Source organism: Chiloscyllium plagiosum, chromosome 11 (genome assembly GCF_004010195.1).
Source record: "Chiloscyllium plagiosum isolate BGI_BamShark_2017 chromosome 11, ASM401019v2, whole genome shotgun sequence".
NCBI classification, from domain to species: domain Eukaryota; kingdom Metazoa; phylum Chordata; class Chondrichthyes; order Orectolobiformes; family Hemiscylliidae; genus Chiloscyllium; species Chiloscyllium plagiosum.
This window is the reverse complement of record NC_057720.1, coordinates 64,385,484-64,404,207: the sequence shown is the minus strand read 5'-3', so window position 1 is coordinate 64,404,207 and position 18,724 is coordinate 64,385,484. Positions and strand designations below refer to the sequence as shown.

Genomic DNA, 18,724 nt, shown 5'->3' with positions numbered 1-18,724 from the left:
AAGGAGTTGTCCCTGTCATGGGGAATCTAAAACACAGAGGCACAGTCTCAGGGAAAGGGGCCAAATAGTTAGGATTGAAATGAGGAGAAATTACTTTTAAATCTTGAATTGTCTATCCCACAGAGTTCTGAACACTCTACAGTTGAATGTATTTAAGGTTGAATTATTTCATGGAGGTGCCAGTATTGGACTGGGGTAGACAAAGTTAAAAATCACACAACACCAGGTTATAGTCCAACAGGTTTATTTGGAAGCACTAGCTTTCGGAGCGACCACCTGAGAAGGAGCGTGTTCTGAAAGCTAGCGCTTCCAAATAAACCTGTTGGAATATAACTTGGTGTTGTGTGATTTTTAAGGTTGAGATAGATGGATTTCTTTATCTGTCATGAAAAAGACAGATCTAAGTACCAATACCGATCCAAACTAGAGACCCAGACAGACACCTGGTGACTATGGCAAGGACTGAATGACATCACAGGGTCTAAAAAGAAACAGTGCAAGATAGCAGATGATGACATATCTCTCCCAGATCGTCTCAACACCTTCTATGCTCACTTTGAGCAGACTTTTGGTGGAGAGATAACACCTATTCCAACAGATCCTGACAAACCTATCCCAACAGTCACTGCATCAGAGGTCAGATCAGTTTTCCTTTGTGTGAATCCAAGAAAAGTGATGGGACCAGACAGAGTACCAGGCCGTGCACTAAGCATACGCAGATCAACTGGCAGAGGTCTACTCTGATATCTTCAACCTCTCCCTGCAGCAGGCCACTGTCCCTGTCTGTTTCAAGAGGGCCACCATCATCCCTGTACCTAAGAAGGCTCATGCAGCATGTCTTAATGACTACCACCCAGCAGTCCTAACTTCAGTGGTCATGAAGTGCTTTGACTGGGTGGTCATGGCATTAATCAACTACAACCTCCCAACTACTGTTGACCCATTCCAATTTGCCTGTCGGACCAACAGATCCACGTCAGATACCGTATCACTTGCCCTTTCACTCCTCCCTAGAATATCTTGACACCAAGAACAGCTACGTAAGAATCCTACTCATTGACTACAGTTCAACCTTCAACACTATTATCCCCTCTAGACTCATTACTAAACTTAGTGATCTCGGACTAAGCCCTACTCTCTGCAACTTGATCCTCAGTTTCCTGACCCACAGGCCGCAATCAGTGAAGATTGGGGACAATATTTCATCCTCACTGACACTCCACACTGGAGCCCCCCCCCCCCCCCCCCCCGGGGTGCATACTCAGCCCCCTACTGTACTCGCTGTATATTCATGACTGCGTCACCAAAAACCAGACTAATGCCATTTACAAGTTTGCTGATGACACCACCATAATCAGTCGAATCTCAGATGGCGACGAAACAGAATCCAGACAGGAGGTGGAAGATCTGTTAAAATGGTTCACTGAGAACAACCCAGCTCTCGATGCCAACAAAACCGAAGAACTCATTATTGACTTTTGGCGGGATGCTACTCATGTCCCCCTACGCATTAGCAGCACAGAGGTGGAATGAGTGGGAGAGGGTCAAGTTCCTGGGAGTGGTCATCCACAACAAGCTTTCTTGGACTCTTCATGTGGACACACTGGTTACAAAGGCCCAACAACATCTCTTCTTCCTCAGGCAGCTGAGGAAAGTTGACATGATAATGAATATCCTTACCAACCTTTATAGGTGCGCCATCAAGAGCATTCTGTCTGGATCTATCATTACCTGGTATGGCAACTACACCATTCAAGATCGGAGACAGTTACAGAGAATGGTGAACTCGGCCCGGACAATCACAAAGGCCAACCTCCCATCTATAGAATCCATCTACCAGGCCTGCTGTCAAGGAAAGGCCGCCAACATTCTTAAAGATCCAGCCCACCCTGGCAATGTTTTTCTACAACCCCAACCATCGGGGAGAAGATGCAGAAGCCTGAACACACACACCAGCCAGTTTCTCAACAGTTTCTACCCTACTATTGTTAGAATACTGAATGGACTCTCAAACTCTTAACATTCACCTGCACCTGTGTTTTTGTTTTTGTTTTTGCCACTGTTTACCTATTATTTACTATCTATGCTACTTAAGTCTGTGATCTGCCTGTATTGCTCACAAGACAAAGCTTTTCACCATGCTTCGGTACACGTGACAATAAATTCAATATAGAGGCATTTTTGAGAAAAAGTGGAGGAAAAGTGGTCAATGTTAAGAGTAAAATAGGAATGGAATCTATCATTTCACTAGAACAAATTTTAAAGTTCTGGAATATAACTATTTTTGAAGTCATATATATTTACACACTTGTGTAACTTTGACAATAAAGAAATCTAATGTAGTAGTTCCCAAAACACTTTGCATTCTGAAATGAAAGACTCCTTCCAAACAAAAAGCTTAACATTATGTTGGTGCTGGTAAACCTGGAAAAAGAATTCTTCTCAACTTTTAATTGATATTTTTTCTCACTTCCTCTTGCATTCTTTCTGTATGCTATCTCTTTCTATCATACTTCCTCCCCTCTCTTTTTTCTTGCATACCTTCCTTCTGTATTGCCTCCTTCACTTTGGCCTTTCTTATTTTCTCTCTGTAACTTTGTTTTTCCAACTTGTGACTGTGTCAGTCAAATTTCCTTCAAGTGATCCCTTTTTATTTTGCATAGATTGCTTCTGATGCTGAATGGCTGTATTGTTAACAATGTCATAAAAATGGAACTTAAAACAAATTGAAGAGGGAAGTGGTTTGTGCTGCATGGTTCTATTCACAAAGAATAGAAGGGAATTGCCATAATTTGCTTTAAAAATCAAGTGACAGAAATAGCACGAAATTTTATGAATGACATTAATGTCAGCTGAGCTGTTTGGATTTCGAGAGGAAAGGGGCCAAATAACGAACTTTTAACCACTGGGTGATCATAAACACAAATTAAGTTCCAGGAGGAGTTTGCCACCTTGACTTTGCAGCAACAAAGGGAGGGAACATAGTCTTGCATTGATAATGTAACCCAGAGTCAGAGACCAATCCTTTTGGGAACATGGGTTTGAATCCCACAGTGACAGATGGTGAAATTTAAATTCAATAAAAATCTGGAATTATTTTTTAGTCTAATGGTGAACATGTAACACTTTTGATTGTCATAAATACCCATCTTGATCACTATTGTCCTTTTTGCTACCCTGACCTGGTTTGACCGAAATGTGACTCCAGACTCTTGATTGCCCGCTGAAATGGCCCAGAAAGCCACTCTGTTCAATTGTAATTAGAACACTGGCCCTACCAGTGACTCCCTTTTCCTATGAACAAATAAGGTAACATCTTAAATTTTTACTTTTTCAAGCTATTATACTGGGATGTAAGAGAATGATTAATGTCATAAAACTTGATGTTTTAGGCAATTACTTTAAATGTTACTCATCTTGATACAAAGACCTGGTTGAAACTCTCCCCATGATAAGTAGCATTCCATCAGAGAAAAATTATCCAGGTTATCAGTTTAAGAAACAACTGATTTCCATTGAAATCAGAATCTGTTGTTGATGTTTTTCAAAAGGCAAAAATTTCACTGTAGAGCTTAATATGGTAAGATCACATGCTGTAATGTGAACTTTGCCTGTCAGTCACAAGGCCTCATTATATCAGAGCAGATGGTGCATTGTTTTGCCAGGAACTGAAACTAGCTGAGAACTCCTTAGTGGATGTAATGTTGCTTGCAAAGTAAGGAATATGTTTGGTGAATTTAGCAGTACATTTCTATGTATACTACCTATTCTGTCATTCACGGTTTCTTGAAAGTCATTTATAGCTTAGGTTTGTTTCATGCCGAGTGAAACTTTAATATTATAATTCAGATCTTGGCTATTTTGAATTTGATTTGTGTAGGTATCTAGTTTCAACTCAAAGGGTACCATTTTCAAGAAAGTGTTTGGAAAAATCTTTTAAAATGTGAAAACAGGAAACACAATACAAAATTGCATCTAAATGTATCATTAAGTAACTGCTTTATGACAATGTCAGGTTTTAAAAAAAATGTATGAAGTTCCTGTCCCAACTCCAGGAAAATCTGTGCTAACATTTTGGGCCTTTTTAAAAAAAATTCTTATTATCCTTCCTGCTTCAAAACATTACCTGCCTATCTCATTAGTAGAATAGCTGGAATGTCTCACTTGTTGACTGGTGAGCACTGCAGACTGCGAATTGATTCTGCCCTTGATTTTCTTTCTTTGTACCCTGTCCAAATGAGATGAGGTGTTTTCTATGAAATCCTACTTTCTGGTCTGGCTGAAAGTGAAGGTTTTCAATTCTAGTGCAATTTGAATGGTAGTTGGAGCTGAGTTCGGACTGACCAAGAGAAAACAAACTGCCCCTTTGTTTCTTTTTTAAAAAAAAAACACACTTTGAAATGCAAACTGGGCAGGTCACCAAAAGCATTTTATTCTGTCCAACATCCCATAAAGATGATCTATAACTTTGTGACCAGGGTGCAATAATGTTGGAGCTGTTGCTACATGATTAACTTTGTGACTTACAGGAGGCAATCACAGATGGCATGGAGATTGCAGTGTCACCCAGAAGTCTGCACAGTGAGCTGATGTGTCCTATCTGTCTAGACATGCTGAAGAACACGATGACAACTAAAGAGTGCCTCCATCGTTTCTGTGCTGATTGCATTGTTACTGCCCTCAGGAGTGGGTATGTAATAGCAGACCGGCTGCAGGACATGACAAGCAAGCCGCGTACCACCCTCACTCTAGCCTCATCTGTCATGGTATAGGAATAGCAAAGGGTCAGGCTATATATACCCTAATATTGAGAATCAGGAAATGCTTATAGTCATAGAGATGTACAGCATGGAAACAAACCCTTCGGTCCAACCTGTCCATGCCGACCAGATATCCCAACCCAATCTAGTCCTACCTGCCAGCACCTGGCCCATATCCCTCCAAACCCTTCCTATTCATATACCCATCCAAATGCCTCTTAAATGTTGCAATTGTACTAGCCTCCACAACATCCTATGGCAGCTCATTCCATACACGTACCACCCTCTGTATGCAAATTTGCCCCTAAGGTCTCTTTTATATTTTTCCCCTCTCGCCCTAAACCTATGCCCTCTAGTTCTGGACTCCCCGACCCCAGGGAAAAGACTTTGTCTATTTATCATATCCATGCCCCTCATAATTTTGTAAACCTCTATAAGGTCACCCCTCAGCCTCTTCACTATCCTATCTACTTGCGGCTCCACTTTCAAGGAGCTATGAACCTGCCCTCCAAGGTCTTTTTGTTCAGCAACACTCTTTAGGACCTTACCATTCAGTATATAAGTCCTGCTAAGACTTGCTTTCCAAAAAGGGAACACCTCACATTTATCTGAATTAAACTCCATTTGCCACTTCTCAGCCCATTGGCCCATGTGGTCCAGATCCTGTTGTAATCTGAGGTAACCCTCTTTGCTTAGAATATTAACTTTTCCTAAATAATTACACTTAGGCATACTGACTTCTAATGTGCCGGTACAGAACAACAAAATACCTATTTCCTCCTCTCAGTCGGTTTTCTGACAACGTATCAATCTGTGAGCAGTAGATAGTTGGAACCTTTGTATGGCCATTCCTAACGGCAAGTGAAAAGCAACTTAAAGTCTTAGAGGAATACAACACAGAAACAGACCTTTTGGACCAACTCAACCATGCTGACCAAATATCCTTGGGAAAATAAGAACAATATTTATCAGTGGTTGAAGTAAATCTTTACATAAACACCTATAAACAATGCGTATGTCCACTAAGCAATGCACTTTTAAGTCTTTGCAACCTTTAGTGGCTGATTGCAAATAGGGAAATTTGTTGCTGTCTTTCTTTCCATTCTAATACACTAAAACTAAAAGCTATTGCCCAATTTCTCTCCCTTTCCTCTTTGGTTATCTTTTAACAGACAGTTAACAGGTGATTCTCCCCCACCGCCACCCCCACTCCTACTGTCCCTTGGGAAACCATTGGCTTCTGCTTAATGGCTCTCCACAACAGCACAGCTGAAACAATAAATTCACAGGGAATCATGGCCATGAACCCATATCCTGTGACTCCTTGGTACAGATTTTGAAGCTTCTGCACAGCGCACTGTCCTGCAGTGTACCATCAATGTTTTTAGTTTGTTTTGCTGTAATTTATTTTTTTGCTGTCCTCAAGACCATATAAGATGGAAGTAACAGTAGCCCATTGAGTCAACACTGCCATTCAGTGAGATCATGGCCGATCTGATAATCCTGAATCCCACTTTCCTGTCTTTTTCCCCATAACTCTTAATTCCCTTACTGATTGAAAATCTGTCCCGCTTAGAGTTGAATATATTCAGTAACCCAACCTTAGCAGCCCTCTGTGGTAAAGAAGTCCTCACCGCTACACATTGGTCAAATATGGTGGATGAGAGAAGTATTAGTTAGTTGTAGGATGAAAATTGTCTCAATGGAAAATTAGAATGTCATTTGCGTGGACAGATGAGATCAGTTGGCTGTAAAACAACATGATCATGTTTTATGTAAAAACCTGAAAATGACACAATATTTTGGAGAAAGGTCTGTACCTCTTGAAAACTTATGAGCTGAGAATAGCTCAGTTGAATAACTTCTTAAAAAGCATAGAATTTCTGATGCAGACCTAATGGCGAACTTTTCTTCTTAGAAATAAAGAGTGTCCGACATGTAGAAAGAAACTGGTCTCCAAGAGATCATTGCGGCCAGATCCAAACTTTGACGCGCTCATCAGCAAAATATATCCCAGTCGAGATGAGTATGAGGCACACCAAGAGCGGGTGCTGGCTAGGATCAGCAAGCACCATAACCAACAAGCCCTGAGCCACAGCATTGAAGAAGGACTCAAAATGCAAGCACTTAATAGGTAAGGATTGTGCAACTCCCCAGAAATAGTAAATTCTCTTAAACTGATTGCTATTTACTATTACACCTATTGAAATGTTAATGGAGGTGGTCTGAATTTGGAAGTGGTTCTGCCTCCTCACACAACAACTAAGTCTCTATTAGTAACTGAGGCAAGAAGACTAGTTTGCCAGAAACTAAGTCTGACACATTCACATGAACATACACAACTATTCTGAAAACAATTTTGAAATCTGTGATTAAAAATCTATAGAATTAAACTGCTGTTACTGAACATTTATGTGTTGTTGAGTTGAATGAACGCAAAAAGCAGATGGTTAGCAATGTGATGCTCTCTGTTTTCTGGCTGACGGTGCATTGTGTCTTTAGAGTTATCTATCAAATGTGTAAAGAGGACAGCATTTGGGGAGGAAAATGCAACAGAAAAGGAGTAAGCCATTTAGCCCCTCAAGAACTAAAGGCTACAGTAAATCCAATTTACCAACTCCAGTTTGGGTCCTGAAAAACATAAGAATTCAGTTGTTTTTTGTAAGGCCTAAGTACTAGACCTAAATATTAATATAAAAGAACAGAATCCAGTATAATATCACTTCTTTTGCCATCTTTAGAACCTTTTAAGGTTGCATGCTTAGATCTATGATCATGCAGCATTAACACATAGTTACTTATTACAGCTGAACTTCATTTAATATTAATGGACTAGTTAATAGGTGTACTACTTTCGTAGGATTCATTGTTTTCTAATACAATTGTGAACACACTTAAGTCAATATTGATCAGTATTGCTTAACAAGAATGCTTTGGGATGATTTAATATACATCAGCAAGTTCCTGTTAAGAAAATTCAATACTAGCCACTTAGAGCAGCACATCTGATTAGCAGTGATAAATAAACTAAGATGTCTTTATTACTGCATCTAAGTGCACTGCAGTGTTATTTGGAAAATTATTGATTATACAAAGTCTTAAACTGCACTTCATGTTACAGCCCTGGCTACAGAAGAAATGTTGTTGTAATATGAAGCACTAAGACAAACTTTACTAGATGATTTTTTTTGAGAGAAACTAACCTGAATGTCTGTCTTTAGTCACCATTTGTTATGAGCAAGACTAGCTTGTTGCATTGTTGGTTCATTTTTTAGATGCTACAGGAAAGGCCATTGCCAGAATGTAGAAACCATAAAACTAACTTTTGACCAGCAGGTGTTGAGGTATTGTGGCTGCTGCTTATGTTAGTGCTGCAAAATAGACAGGTTAAATTCAAATTACCGTTATCCAAAACACAATATCAGAATGGAACATGTGAAGTAATTGAAAAAGCAACTTTGATTAACCTGGAATAGAAAATAAATAATTTAATAGAATATAGTTTAGCTTGCATTGCACTATTTTGTAGCCAGTAATGAAGAAATGTTTTTCCATGTACTTTTTCTCTCCTAAAAAAAGTCTTGCCTTTTAAGTATTCTCAGTCATTGACAAAAGATCTTTTAAGAAAAAGTACTTTAAAGTTTCTATGTAAAAGTATTAAAGTTGTAACAATATTTTTATTTCTAATTGACCAATCAGAGCCTTTGTGAGATTTAAATGTGATAATGTTAATATTTTTTACATTGAATCCGCAAACTGTGGACTCAGCAGGAAGATTGCTGACACAATGATCATGTGGTTATTTTCGTAAATCATCATTATAAAGTATTCTACTACTAAGCCCTTACTAAGCCCATTTCTCTGCGCTTCTGCTTAAAAATCACAGGTGGTGTAAAGCCTGATAAGATTTTGATTTCTCCTTCAGAGAAATTAATTCAAATTCCACATTTATTATTTTGGTAATTATGGATTTATATCTTGAAAGGAGGCATTAATTCTTCAGTGTTTTAGCAATGCAGAGGGACTATAGAATACTGTTTATGAATAGAAACTGATTTTAATGACTGTTATGTCCTTTTAACAAGAAGACTTTATAAGCTTTTAACAAAAATGTATTAAGATTGTTGATGAACTAAATATTTCACAGCATTTGCCAACCATTTTTTTAAGTGATTTTAAATATTTGTTTCACTAATTTCAAATGCATTGAAATATGATAACATAATTAGTTGATTTGAAGTCTGCAAGTATCAAATGTGTGTTGACATTTTTCTTAGCAACTGTCCAGTTTAAAACCAACATGTTGAATTATTGTCTGGTAGAGCACAGAGGGTGAGAAAACACCAGGCTGAGAATGGAAGTGGAGCAGAAGACAATGGGGACAGTTCACATTGCAGTAATGCTTCCACACATAGCAACCAGGAGGCAGGACCAAGTCAAAAACGTGCAAAGACATCAGATGAGTCTGGTCCTGATCTTGACACCATGAATGAGAATGGGACAGGGGATCCTGATCCAGTGACTGATGGAACCAATGAAATTGAACTGGTCTTCAGGCCTCATCCTACACTAATGGAGAAAGATGAAACAGCACAGACCAGGTATGTGGGTGAAAGGGATTATCATCATTCACCAGATCAGAAGAATTCAGAATTTGTTTCATGAAACAATGAATGCTAATAACAAAAAAAGGTATTTCTGGAAATATACATCTGGTCAAGTCAGTATCTGAAAGAGAAAGATAGATTAACATCTCCGGAGTGATACTTCATCAATACCACAGAAATCAAAACGCTGGAATCGCTTGCAGCCACATTATGAATAAGGTCACAGGTTCCACTGCTTCAATTGACAAAAAAAAATTTGCAATTGGTATATTTAAATTTGCAAAAAACTGTAACTACTAAGCTACTGGCATTAGGATGACACACATTTGCAAAATGAGCAAACGTGTGATGTTCAATGGAGTTTAATTTGGAGAAACACTTAGTGTATTTTGAAATTAGTCCTCACAATCTGTGGCATGTTTTGAGAAATATGGATGAGCAGGAAGATCTTTGTATGTGTACACATCCTTAAATGTAGCAGGACAACTTCACAAAATGGTGAAAAGACCATAGGATTTCTTAGGTTTTCAAAAAGAGGAAGAGAATATAAACACAAATAGGCCGTGCTTGAACTTTATAAATCACTGGCCATGAATCTGATGTAGAAAATTGTGAACAATTTTGGGTACTCTATTTAAGGCTCTAAGGCAGCTGACGAGGTTAATTAGAATAATGTAAGAGTTGTGAAACTAATGGGGAGTGTTTGGAAAAGTTAGGATTGTTATTTCTGGTTTACAAGATCGAAAGATATATTGACAGCTTAAACAGAAAATGTATTTCCCTGGCAAGTTTTTCAGTAGTTTAAGAAGAGAGAGTCAAATCTTTGGCTAAAGATCTGGAGGGGAGATGTGACATTTTCAGAGTTATACCTGAAAAAGTGACAAAGGTGATTCATTTTAAAAGGATAGGTTGGATGGATACTTGACAATGAAGAAATTCAGGGTTCTGGGCAACAAAATGTGGTTGTAGTAACAAATGTTGCTACTTTTTCAAAACGTCAGTATAGGCACAATAGGCCTTAATGGCGTGTTGCTAGGCCTTAAGTTTCTGTTTATATATTGTATCATGTTAAGACTTGAAGCAGTTTAGCATGAATAGAGTTGGTGAAAGTGAGGACTGCAGATGCTGGAGATTAGAGTCGAGAGTGTGGTGCTGGAAAAGCACAGCAGGCCAGGCAACTTCTGAGGACCAGGAAAATTGATGTTTCGGGCAAAAGCCCCTCCTCACTTTCCTGCCTGACCTGCTGTCCTTTTCCAGCATCACACTTTCGACATGAATGGAGTTGTGTTGTCCAGTTTCCAGTATTCACCTGTGCTAGGTTAGCTGATATCAAACAAGGCATGAACTGAGGCTGTGTGTTGGTCTCAGTGACCCTGGCATAATGAAATGGAAACCATCAGCCAGAATTGCCTCTCTGGTTATTAATTGACTTGTTGGAAATTGTACCCCTAAAAGTTTCAGCTCGATTGAGATGGTTTTGTGATTGAATGTGCTGGCAACCCTCACTATCTAGAAGTACTCATGCCTCAGCATGTGCCAGTAATATCAGGAAAGGACAGTAAATGAAAGAAAACTGGGAAGGAGAGGCAAATGTGAATTATTTTGACATGAATACCGAACGTTTTGAGAGAATTAGAAGTTATGCCTAGAAGTGGTGATTTTGTGTTCTGCAAGTTTAATGGTGTTGATATTGTCAATGCAGTAAAGGTGATCATAGAGCATGCTACCAATTAAGAGCTACCTGTTTTATGACTCTAAATATTTTTCTCTTTTAACCAAGGCAGGTCACGGTTGGTGTCCAGAGGATTGTGGGGCGCACACCGGTGTCGAGAAAGCGGTAAGCAGTTTCACTGCAACCGGTTTCTCCACAAACCAGTAACAGACCACCTACAAATGGAGGTCTGGGAGAATCCGCTTCAGTTTGATTCATGGACACTTGCTTGAGTCTACACTGTCAATTTGTAAACTGATTAGTGCCAGAAATGTTACAGGGCAGTGTATCAGTTTACACCTGACAGTCAGTACTCAGTTTTAGCATTGTGGTCAGTATGGTGCTGACCTGCTGGTTTACTGGTGACCTTAGACTTTGTTTCTGAGATGGATGGATTTGAATCCCAGGAACTGTATCACCGGTGGAGGTGAATACTGCTGTGGATGAAATTGTCCGACAAACCCAGTCAGGGCTGGAAACATCCACTATCAGGCCTCCTGTTATTGAAGTCTTTGGATCTTTTGTTTATATATAACTATTTTTACAACTCATTCCTCCTTTCAATGTAGTTTCTCCTGCTGAGGCATGCTTTTACAGGTGTGTGAGGTCCTCTAATATTGTGGCAAATAATCATTCTTCTTGTGACTCTCAAACAGTGAGTTTTGAGATGGAGACTTGCATTTGAAATAGATTTTGAACTTTTTGTTGTTCCCAGTTGAGATCATCAAACTCTGCCTAGGCCAGGGAACAAACTGTTAATTATGAGCATTTTCTCACTCAGCCATCAGCCAAGCTCCACTGCAAATATGTTTGATAGATTATTAGACAGGTATTTCAACAAAGCAGCATAATTAAATTGTGGCATAATTCACAGTAGCTAATAAAGTGATAATGGTTTGAGGGCCACAGGTGCTGTCTATGAAAACAAAACCTCTGAGCAGAGCAGGCTCTGGGACTGTGGGACTTTCACACCCCGAAACATAAACTGTCATTGATGTTGCGCATAATAAGATCTCTAACCATTGTGTAGAAACAGGAATAAATCTGTATAATAACTTCCTGGTTACATTCAATTGCCATATGACACCAATAAACCACAATTGTTCAATATCTTTTCATGTACAGCTTTGTTTCTCCATCTTTATTTCCTCCTCTCTTCTCCCAAAGGTGTGACAATACTCCCAGGATCATTAATTTGACCACCCAGGGCTTCCCTGGCTGATCTTTTCCTCACCTAATGGCCACACATAGTCACACACTTCCACACTGGTATTTAGGTACAGGATCTCTGACTGATTGCCATCAACTGCCTTAGGTTAGAAAGATGAAATGCTCAAGTTAATGCTCCATGGGTCACAGCATCAAATGAGAATAGTTTTCCCAGTTTTCAAGATAGCCAATGAAATATTTTGACATTGAAAAACAATTTACCAACTGGATTGCTTTCTTATATGCAATTATTGGTTTATTACATAAACCGAACATTCAGTGGGGTACAATAACCGGTTAAATTGTACATTTGTTAATGTGGAAATTTGAAATTTTTATACTTCTAACTCAAAACTCTCTCACACTCGCGCTCTCTCTCACACTCGCGCTCTCTCTCACACTCGCGCTCTCTCTCACACTCGCGCTCTCTCTCACACTCGCGCTCTCTCTCACACTCGCGCTCTCTCTCACACTCGCGCTCTCTCTCACACTCGCGCTCTCTCTCACACTCGCGCTCTCTCTCACACTCGCGCTCTCTCTCACACTCGCGCTCTCTCTCACACTCGCGCTCTCTCTCACACTCGCGCTCTCTCTCACACTCGCGCTCTCTCTCACACTCGCGCTCTCTCTCACACTCGCGCTCTCTCTCACACTCGCGCTCTCTCTCACACTCGCGCTCTCTCTCACACTCGCGCTCTCTCTCACACTCGCGCTCTCTCTCACACTCGCGCTCTCTCTCACACTCGCGCTCTCTCTCACACTCGCGCTCTCTCTCACACTCGCGCTCTCTCTCACACTCGCGCTCTCTCTCACACTCGCGCTCTCTCTCACACTCGCGCTCTCTCTCACACTCGCGCTCTCTCTCACACTCGCGCTCTCTCTCACACTCGCGCTCTCTCTCACACTCGCGCTCTCTCTCACACTCGCGCTCTCTCTCACACTCGCGCTCTCTCTCACACTCGCGCTCTCTCTCACACTCGCGCTCTCTCTCACACTCGCGCTCTCTCTCACACTCGCGCTCTCTCTCACACTCGCGCTCTCTCTCACACTCGCGCTCTCTCTCACACTCGCGCTCTCTCTCACACTCGCCCGCCCCCGTCTCCCGCTCGCCCCCACCCTCGCCCGCCCTCTCTGTCTCGCGCTCGCACTCTCTTCGTTAAAAATCACACAGCACCAGGTTATAGTCCAACAGGTTTAATTGGAAAGACACTAGCTTTCAGAGCACCGCTCCTTCATCGGGTGGTAGACTACCACCTGATGAAGGAGCTGTGCTCCGAAAGCTAGAGTGCTTCCAGTTAAACCTGTTGGACTATAACCTGGTGTTTTGTGATTTTTAACTTTTTACACCCCAGTACAACACCGGCATCTTCAAATCATAACACTATCATAGTTACTCTTCCTCACATAACAGTGTGTTTATGTTTCAATTACTTCTTTTGAATACACCACTCCAGGTATCGCTATAAAATTCAAATCCATTTTTCACAATATTTCAAAATTTTGGTCCTCTAAGAAAAATTTAAACTTGAAGCGTGTTTGTAACATTAGCTAACACAAGTCCAGGATCATCTCTGGAACCACTCTCTGAATTAATGCAGTGATTTGGTTTAAAGCCTTATTTATGCAATTGTGAAAGCTATTTCAAATCACATAATTAAATTACTTGTGCCTTTACCATATGCAGCATTTGAAACAGGAAAATCTAGGGCCCTTGCAGTTTTGTTTGTCAATTAATATAATATTGTTTCTTAAGCAAAAATGAGAAAATACATGAAATACTTAGGTTAAGTTTTCTAATCTTAAATAATTAACATATCCCATTCTGACATAATTTACCAGTCTGAGAATATGGGATAATGAATATGAGGAGAGACGGAAGGGAAGGCAAAATCAGTCTTTCTGCAAATTTCGGTGTGGATGCTCCACGCAAACGCTAACAATAAAACAAACACATCATGTACTTATCCCCTCATCCTTTTTTAAGTTTAAGGTGGTTGTAGGGGAAGCATAGTACATGGCCCGGTGTCTCATGTTCCTTTTTCTTTTTCTCTTTTCTGCTGTAACTAGGTATATAAAAACAACAGGAAATGCCACTGTTGACCATCTGTCCAAGTACTTGGCTATGAGATTAGCCCTGGAAGAGCTCAGGAAGAATGAAGAAGCAAATCCAATGAATGTGGAAACAGTCAGTGAGAAACAGTACACCATTTATATTGCAACAGTGAATGGCCAATTTACTGTAAGTATCTTAACTGGTTTACAAGAGTGAGGAGTTTTACTTATAATTTTCAGATCAAAATAAAACTCCACAAATTTTGAAAACACAAATAGTTAGCATTTGAAAGACAAAGGTAAGTTTAAAATTTCTGTCCTAGAGAAATTGAAGTTGTATTTGCATCAAGTAATTTCACAATGACAGATTATAGCTGATTTTCCTAGATTGAAAAATTGCACAAATTCCCATTAAGTGCTCACTCTAGAGTTTTGAGATTTACAGCCTGATGTTGGCTTAGAATGGTGAACAGCTCCAGTCTCAATCGTTTGGTATACTTATGTGGCAACCCATTTCCTAATGATTTCACGTGGATGTTCAGCGATAACTTAGCTTGCAGTGTTTTAGGGTCTGCAGTTTGATTTCCTAGAGAGCACGGCGATCAATTTACTCATGTGTTTTGCAGCCCCAGAAAGTATTTGAAATGGTATACTTGGGAGGGGAGACAATTGACCTGATCTTAACATCCTGTGTCAGATCTAGATCTTGCATCAGAAACATGAAATTAGAACTTTTATTTCTGTATTTTGAAGGCAAATTTACTGTGAGGCACTTCAACTGAAAAGTGGTATCTAATTATTTTGTACCAGTTGTTTCTTGCTAAACTAGTAGCATACATACTACTAGACAACTAGACACTACACTATAGCGTATTAGAGTATAGTGTACTACTAGATGCTACACTATAGTGGAGCTAGTGGGTAGCGGAGATAGCGAGTGAGAGAGCCAACAAACTGATTTTAGGAGAGTTCTTGTGGCTCTGGAGAAAGTGGATGCAGGCAGTGCAGTAGAGGGATTGGAAAATGTGAGGCAGAAAGTGTGTAAAAGTTGCTTAGCTGGAGGAACTAGGTAGCAATGTGGCCTGTATTTGAACAAGAAGAAATCTTTAGTTGCACATTTTAACATGGGCCAGAGGTAGTGGAGTTTGGCAAAGCTGAGATTTGCAAGCCTTAGTTCGAGGCATGTGAGGCAAAGCACTCTCCATGGCAAGTGGGAGCAAAGAGAATACTGGGGAATTGCTGCTTCTATTTTAAGTGTAAGTGGTAGCATTTTAGGACAGATGAGGCAAGATGGTTGGATCTGAAAGACGTTTGGGAACAAAGCTAAGTTTCACTGTGAGGGTTGCAAATGTCCTGAACCTCTGGGCTTAGCTGTAGGTGGCAGCCAGTTACCTGGATGGTCAGGGTAAGAGATAAGGAGGCTTTGTGGAAGCTGACAAAAACAGCTTCGGGACTGGATTCCTGTTGCTCCCAACATAAATGGGGGACCAAATTCAAGCTTCAATTAAAGGTGCTCACATCAATTGTTTAAGCTTTCTTTATTTTAATGTATTCTCACTGTTAAAAGAAATGCACCAGCAAAACATTGAAATGGTCCAGTTTTGTAATGAGAAGGATAAATTATTTACAGCAGATTTTCTTTTGGCAAGTCTGACCACTGTATCTTGTATGACTACATGTTTTGACAGTGGTTCCTCTTGAACTGTCACTATTGTTTGCTGGGAGCCTGTTCTGCAAAAGTAACAGTGAACTCATGAGTATTGTCCCCAGTAGCAAACTAATTCTAAAGATAACCAAGACTGGGGTTTGGGTTTGAGCTCCTCTAGCTGCAAATCCATGGTGTTTTTTTTAAGATTTTCAAGCCTGTTTAGAAGGATTTAAGCCATATTTCAAAGGCAGCTCCTATTATTTAAGTGTTTTCGCCTTTACAAGTAAAGGTTAAAGTGAGACTGTAGAACTAGATCAGGGAAATTTGCCAGTGTTGCTACTGGAGATAAGTTTTAAACACAGAGTATCAACAATGTCATTTGGAGCAGACTTCAAGTCAGCAAGTCCAATTTTGTTCATCTCAATTTTGAAGAAGGTTACAAGGCTAACTGTTATATTCTTTAAAACAAACAGAGATGGGATTTGTGCCAAAGAACTGATGCGTGGCAAATATTACATTCACTTTAAAAAGAGGAAAGAATAATCCAATAACTAATAGGTCAACCAACAATAAAATAGTGAGTCAGTTGAAAGTAATGACATGGTTTTATGCGACATTATAGGAAGTGTAATTGCGGAAAAAAAAGAACAAAATTCCCACTGAGTTAGTTCTAAGTTAGATAATCTCAGTGGGAATTTTATTGATACTTCATACCCTAAATGATTAAGTGAATTTACTTTTGATATTCATTTTTAATCAATTTTAGTTAGATATGCAACTAATGTGGCTTCATCAAGTCTTGCCATTGTTTGGCTTAGTAATCCAATAAAAGTGAATTGCATGATACTTGAGAGCATGGCTGTAGTCCTTAGTTATTGCTTAATATAATGTGTTACTAATTGAAGAATTATTGCAATGGAATTGATTTGAAAATTTTAGCTCAGTGGTAGCTGCATTAGCTCTGAGTTAGAAAGTCATAGATTTAAGTCCCACTCCAAAAAATATATTCTTTCAAAATATCCCATTCCATAATCTATGCTGACACTTCAACACACTAATGTGGGAGTGCTTCACAACTGGGAACACTGCCTTTTGAATGCACCATTAAAAGAAGCCCATCTTTTCCCCTGGTTGGTGTAGCAAATCCTGGGCATTGAAGACCCACCTTCTCCTTATCTATTGTCTTCAGAAGACCTGTTTTGTGAATGTCTAGCTGAGTTTGATCTTCTGCCTGGTAGATGTTACTCAATGCATTGTTGCAGTTAGAAAAAAGGAAAAAGAATAATATATACACATATTTGTGCTTAATGTAACAAGTATCATATATTAACTTGTATAAAACAAACAAAACAGTAAATCTGGCCCAATTGAGATGTTATTCTATGCAAATTAGCAGTGCCCTCAATTATGTCACTGGTAAGGGTTATGACTTTGTGCAAAGGATTTATAAAATGTGCGATTTTGTTTTGTTTTTCTAGTTGCTGAATGGCTCCTTTTCACTAGAACTTGTCAGTGAGAAGTACTGGAAGGTGAACAAACCAATGGAACTTTATTATGCTCCAACCAAGGAACACAAATAAGCATTGGTGCAAGATCCATGATGCAGAAATTAAGTCAGAAGTTTTGTTGGTTGTGACACATTTGTCTTCCATGCAACAACAACCAGCATCATAAGATGTTCTGTTGAATAAAAAGTGTCACATGTTCAAATTTACAGATCTGTGACGTGCAAATTCACAACTTAACATCACAGACTTGGGAAAGAGGACAGTGTCCCATTAAGTTTTCTTATCTGATCATGATATTGTGGGCACCACCTGGAATTCAGAAAGTAGAAGTTTGTAGTGTGTTGCTTCTCAGTTTCTTGGTTTATGGATTATATCCCAGGCAGTCATTATATAGAAATATATATATTGTTTTGGTTGCTGTGAATCTCATGCAAATCTATTGGCAAAGATCTAATTTCATAGTCAAAAAATTCTCAGACCCCTAAAGTGTCAACAGATGTTGGAAAACTGTACAACAGCAGCCCTACAAACTTAAGTGACTACACTCCAGATGTGAGTCAGGGCGGAGTGGGTCAGTAGGTTGACAATGGAAGATAGTAAGAATATCACAGGCTTCCTTCCTCTAACTCCAAGGGCTAAGACTAATTGTCATGCCCCACGCCATGTTCTGAGTGGCATTTAAACCCCCATCCTATGCAGTGTATTAACATACTAAGTTATTTGGAAGGTAACCAAATTATTTAATTTGAAGGCAAGTGATTTTTAACATTATAAACCTATGGTTTAAAACAAACTTCTACATTCCAAAATGAAATGTTACAGAATGTCAAGGCATTGCGCACACAGAAATATATTTTCAGTGTCATTTTTTAAGTCATTTTCTTCATGTCAAATGTATGATGAGTATTTATATTGTCAATCAAGTACTGGTAGTTGTACCGTGAAACTATAATGTACCTGGGCATCTACTTATTTGTACACTGTACCATCAAATTGAAATTAAATAATTCTGTTTCTTTACTTGAATAAAAGATTGCACTAATTGCTAGCAAATACCAGCACACTTAAGGGTGATGGGGTAAGCAATTCCAGCATGTTATGCATCTACGTATACCAAACGGACAGCAGCAACTCAAGAAGGCAGCTGACCACCAACTAGCAATGGACAATAAATTTTAGCCCAGCCAGCATTGCCCATGTCTCACAAATCAATTTTATTTTTCTAAGTT

General features: G+C 39.5%; 1 protein-coding gene across 7 annotated transcripts in view; it reads left to right on the top strand.

Moving 5' to 3' along the window:
• rnf2 (ring finger protein 2) overlaps positions 1–18,119 on the top strand; it is a 49,793-nt gene extending 31,674 nt beyond the window's left edge. For 6 of the 7 annotated variants that reach the window (XM_043699558.1, XM_043699557.1, XM_043699554.1 and 3 more), the window contains 6 exons: positions 4,530–4,690; positions 6,679–6,894; positions 9,083–9,361; positions 11,148–11,204; positions 14,355–14,526; positions 17,466–18,119. In XM_043699558.1, coding sequence (XP_043555493.1) covers positions 4,530–4,690; positions 6,679–6,894; positions 9,083–9,361; positions 11,148–11,204; positions 14,355–14,526; positions 17,466–17,567 — 987 coding nt within the window. In that variant the 3' untranslated portion in view covers positions 17,568–18,119. The remainder of the gene's footprint in view (positions 1–4,529; positions 4,691–6,678; positions 6,895–9,082; positions 9,362–11,147; positions 11,205–14,354; positions 14,527–17,465) is intronic. The other variant, XM_043699551.1, reaches the window with a different exon arrangement.
• The last annotated feature ends 605 nt before the right edge of the window (positions 18,120–18,724 follow it).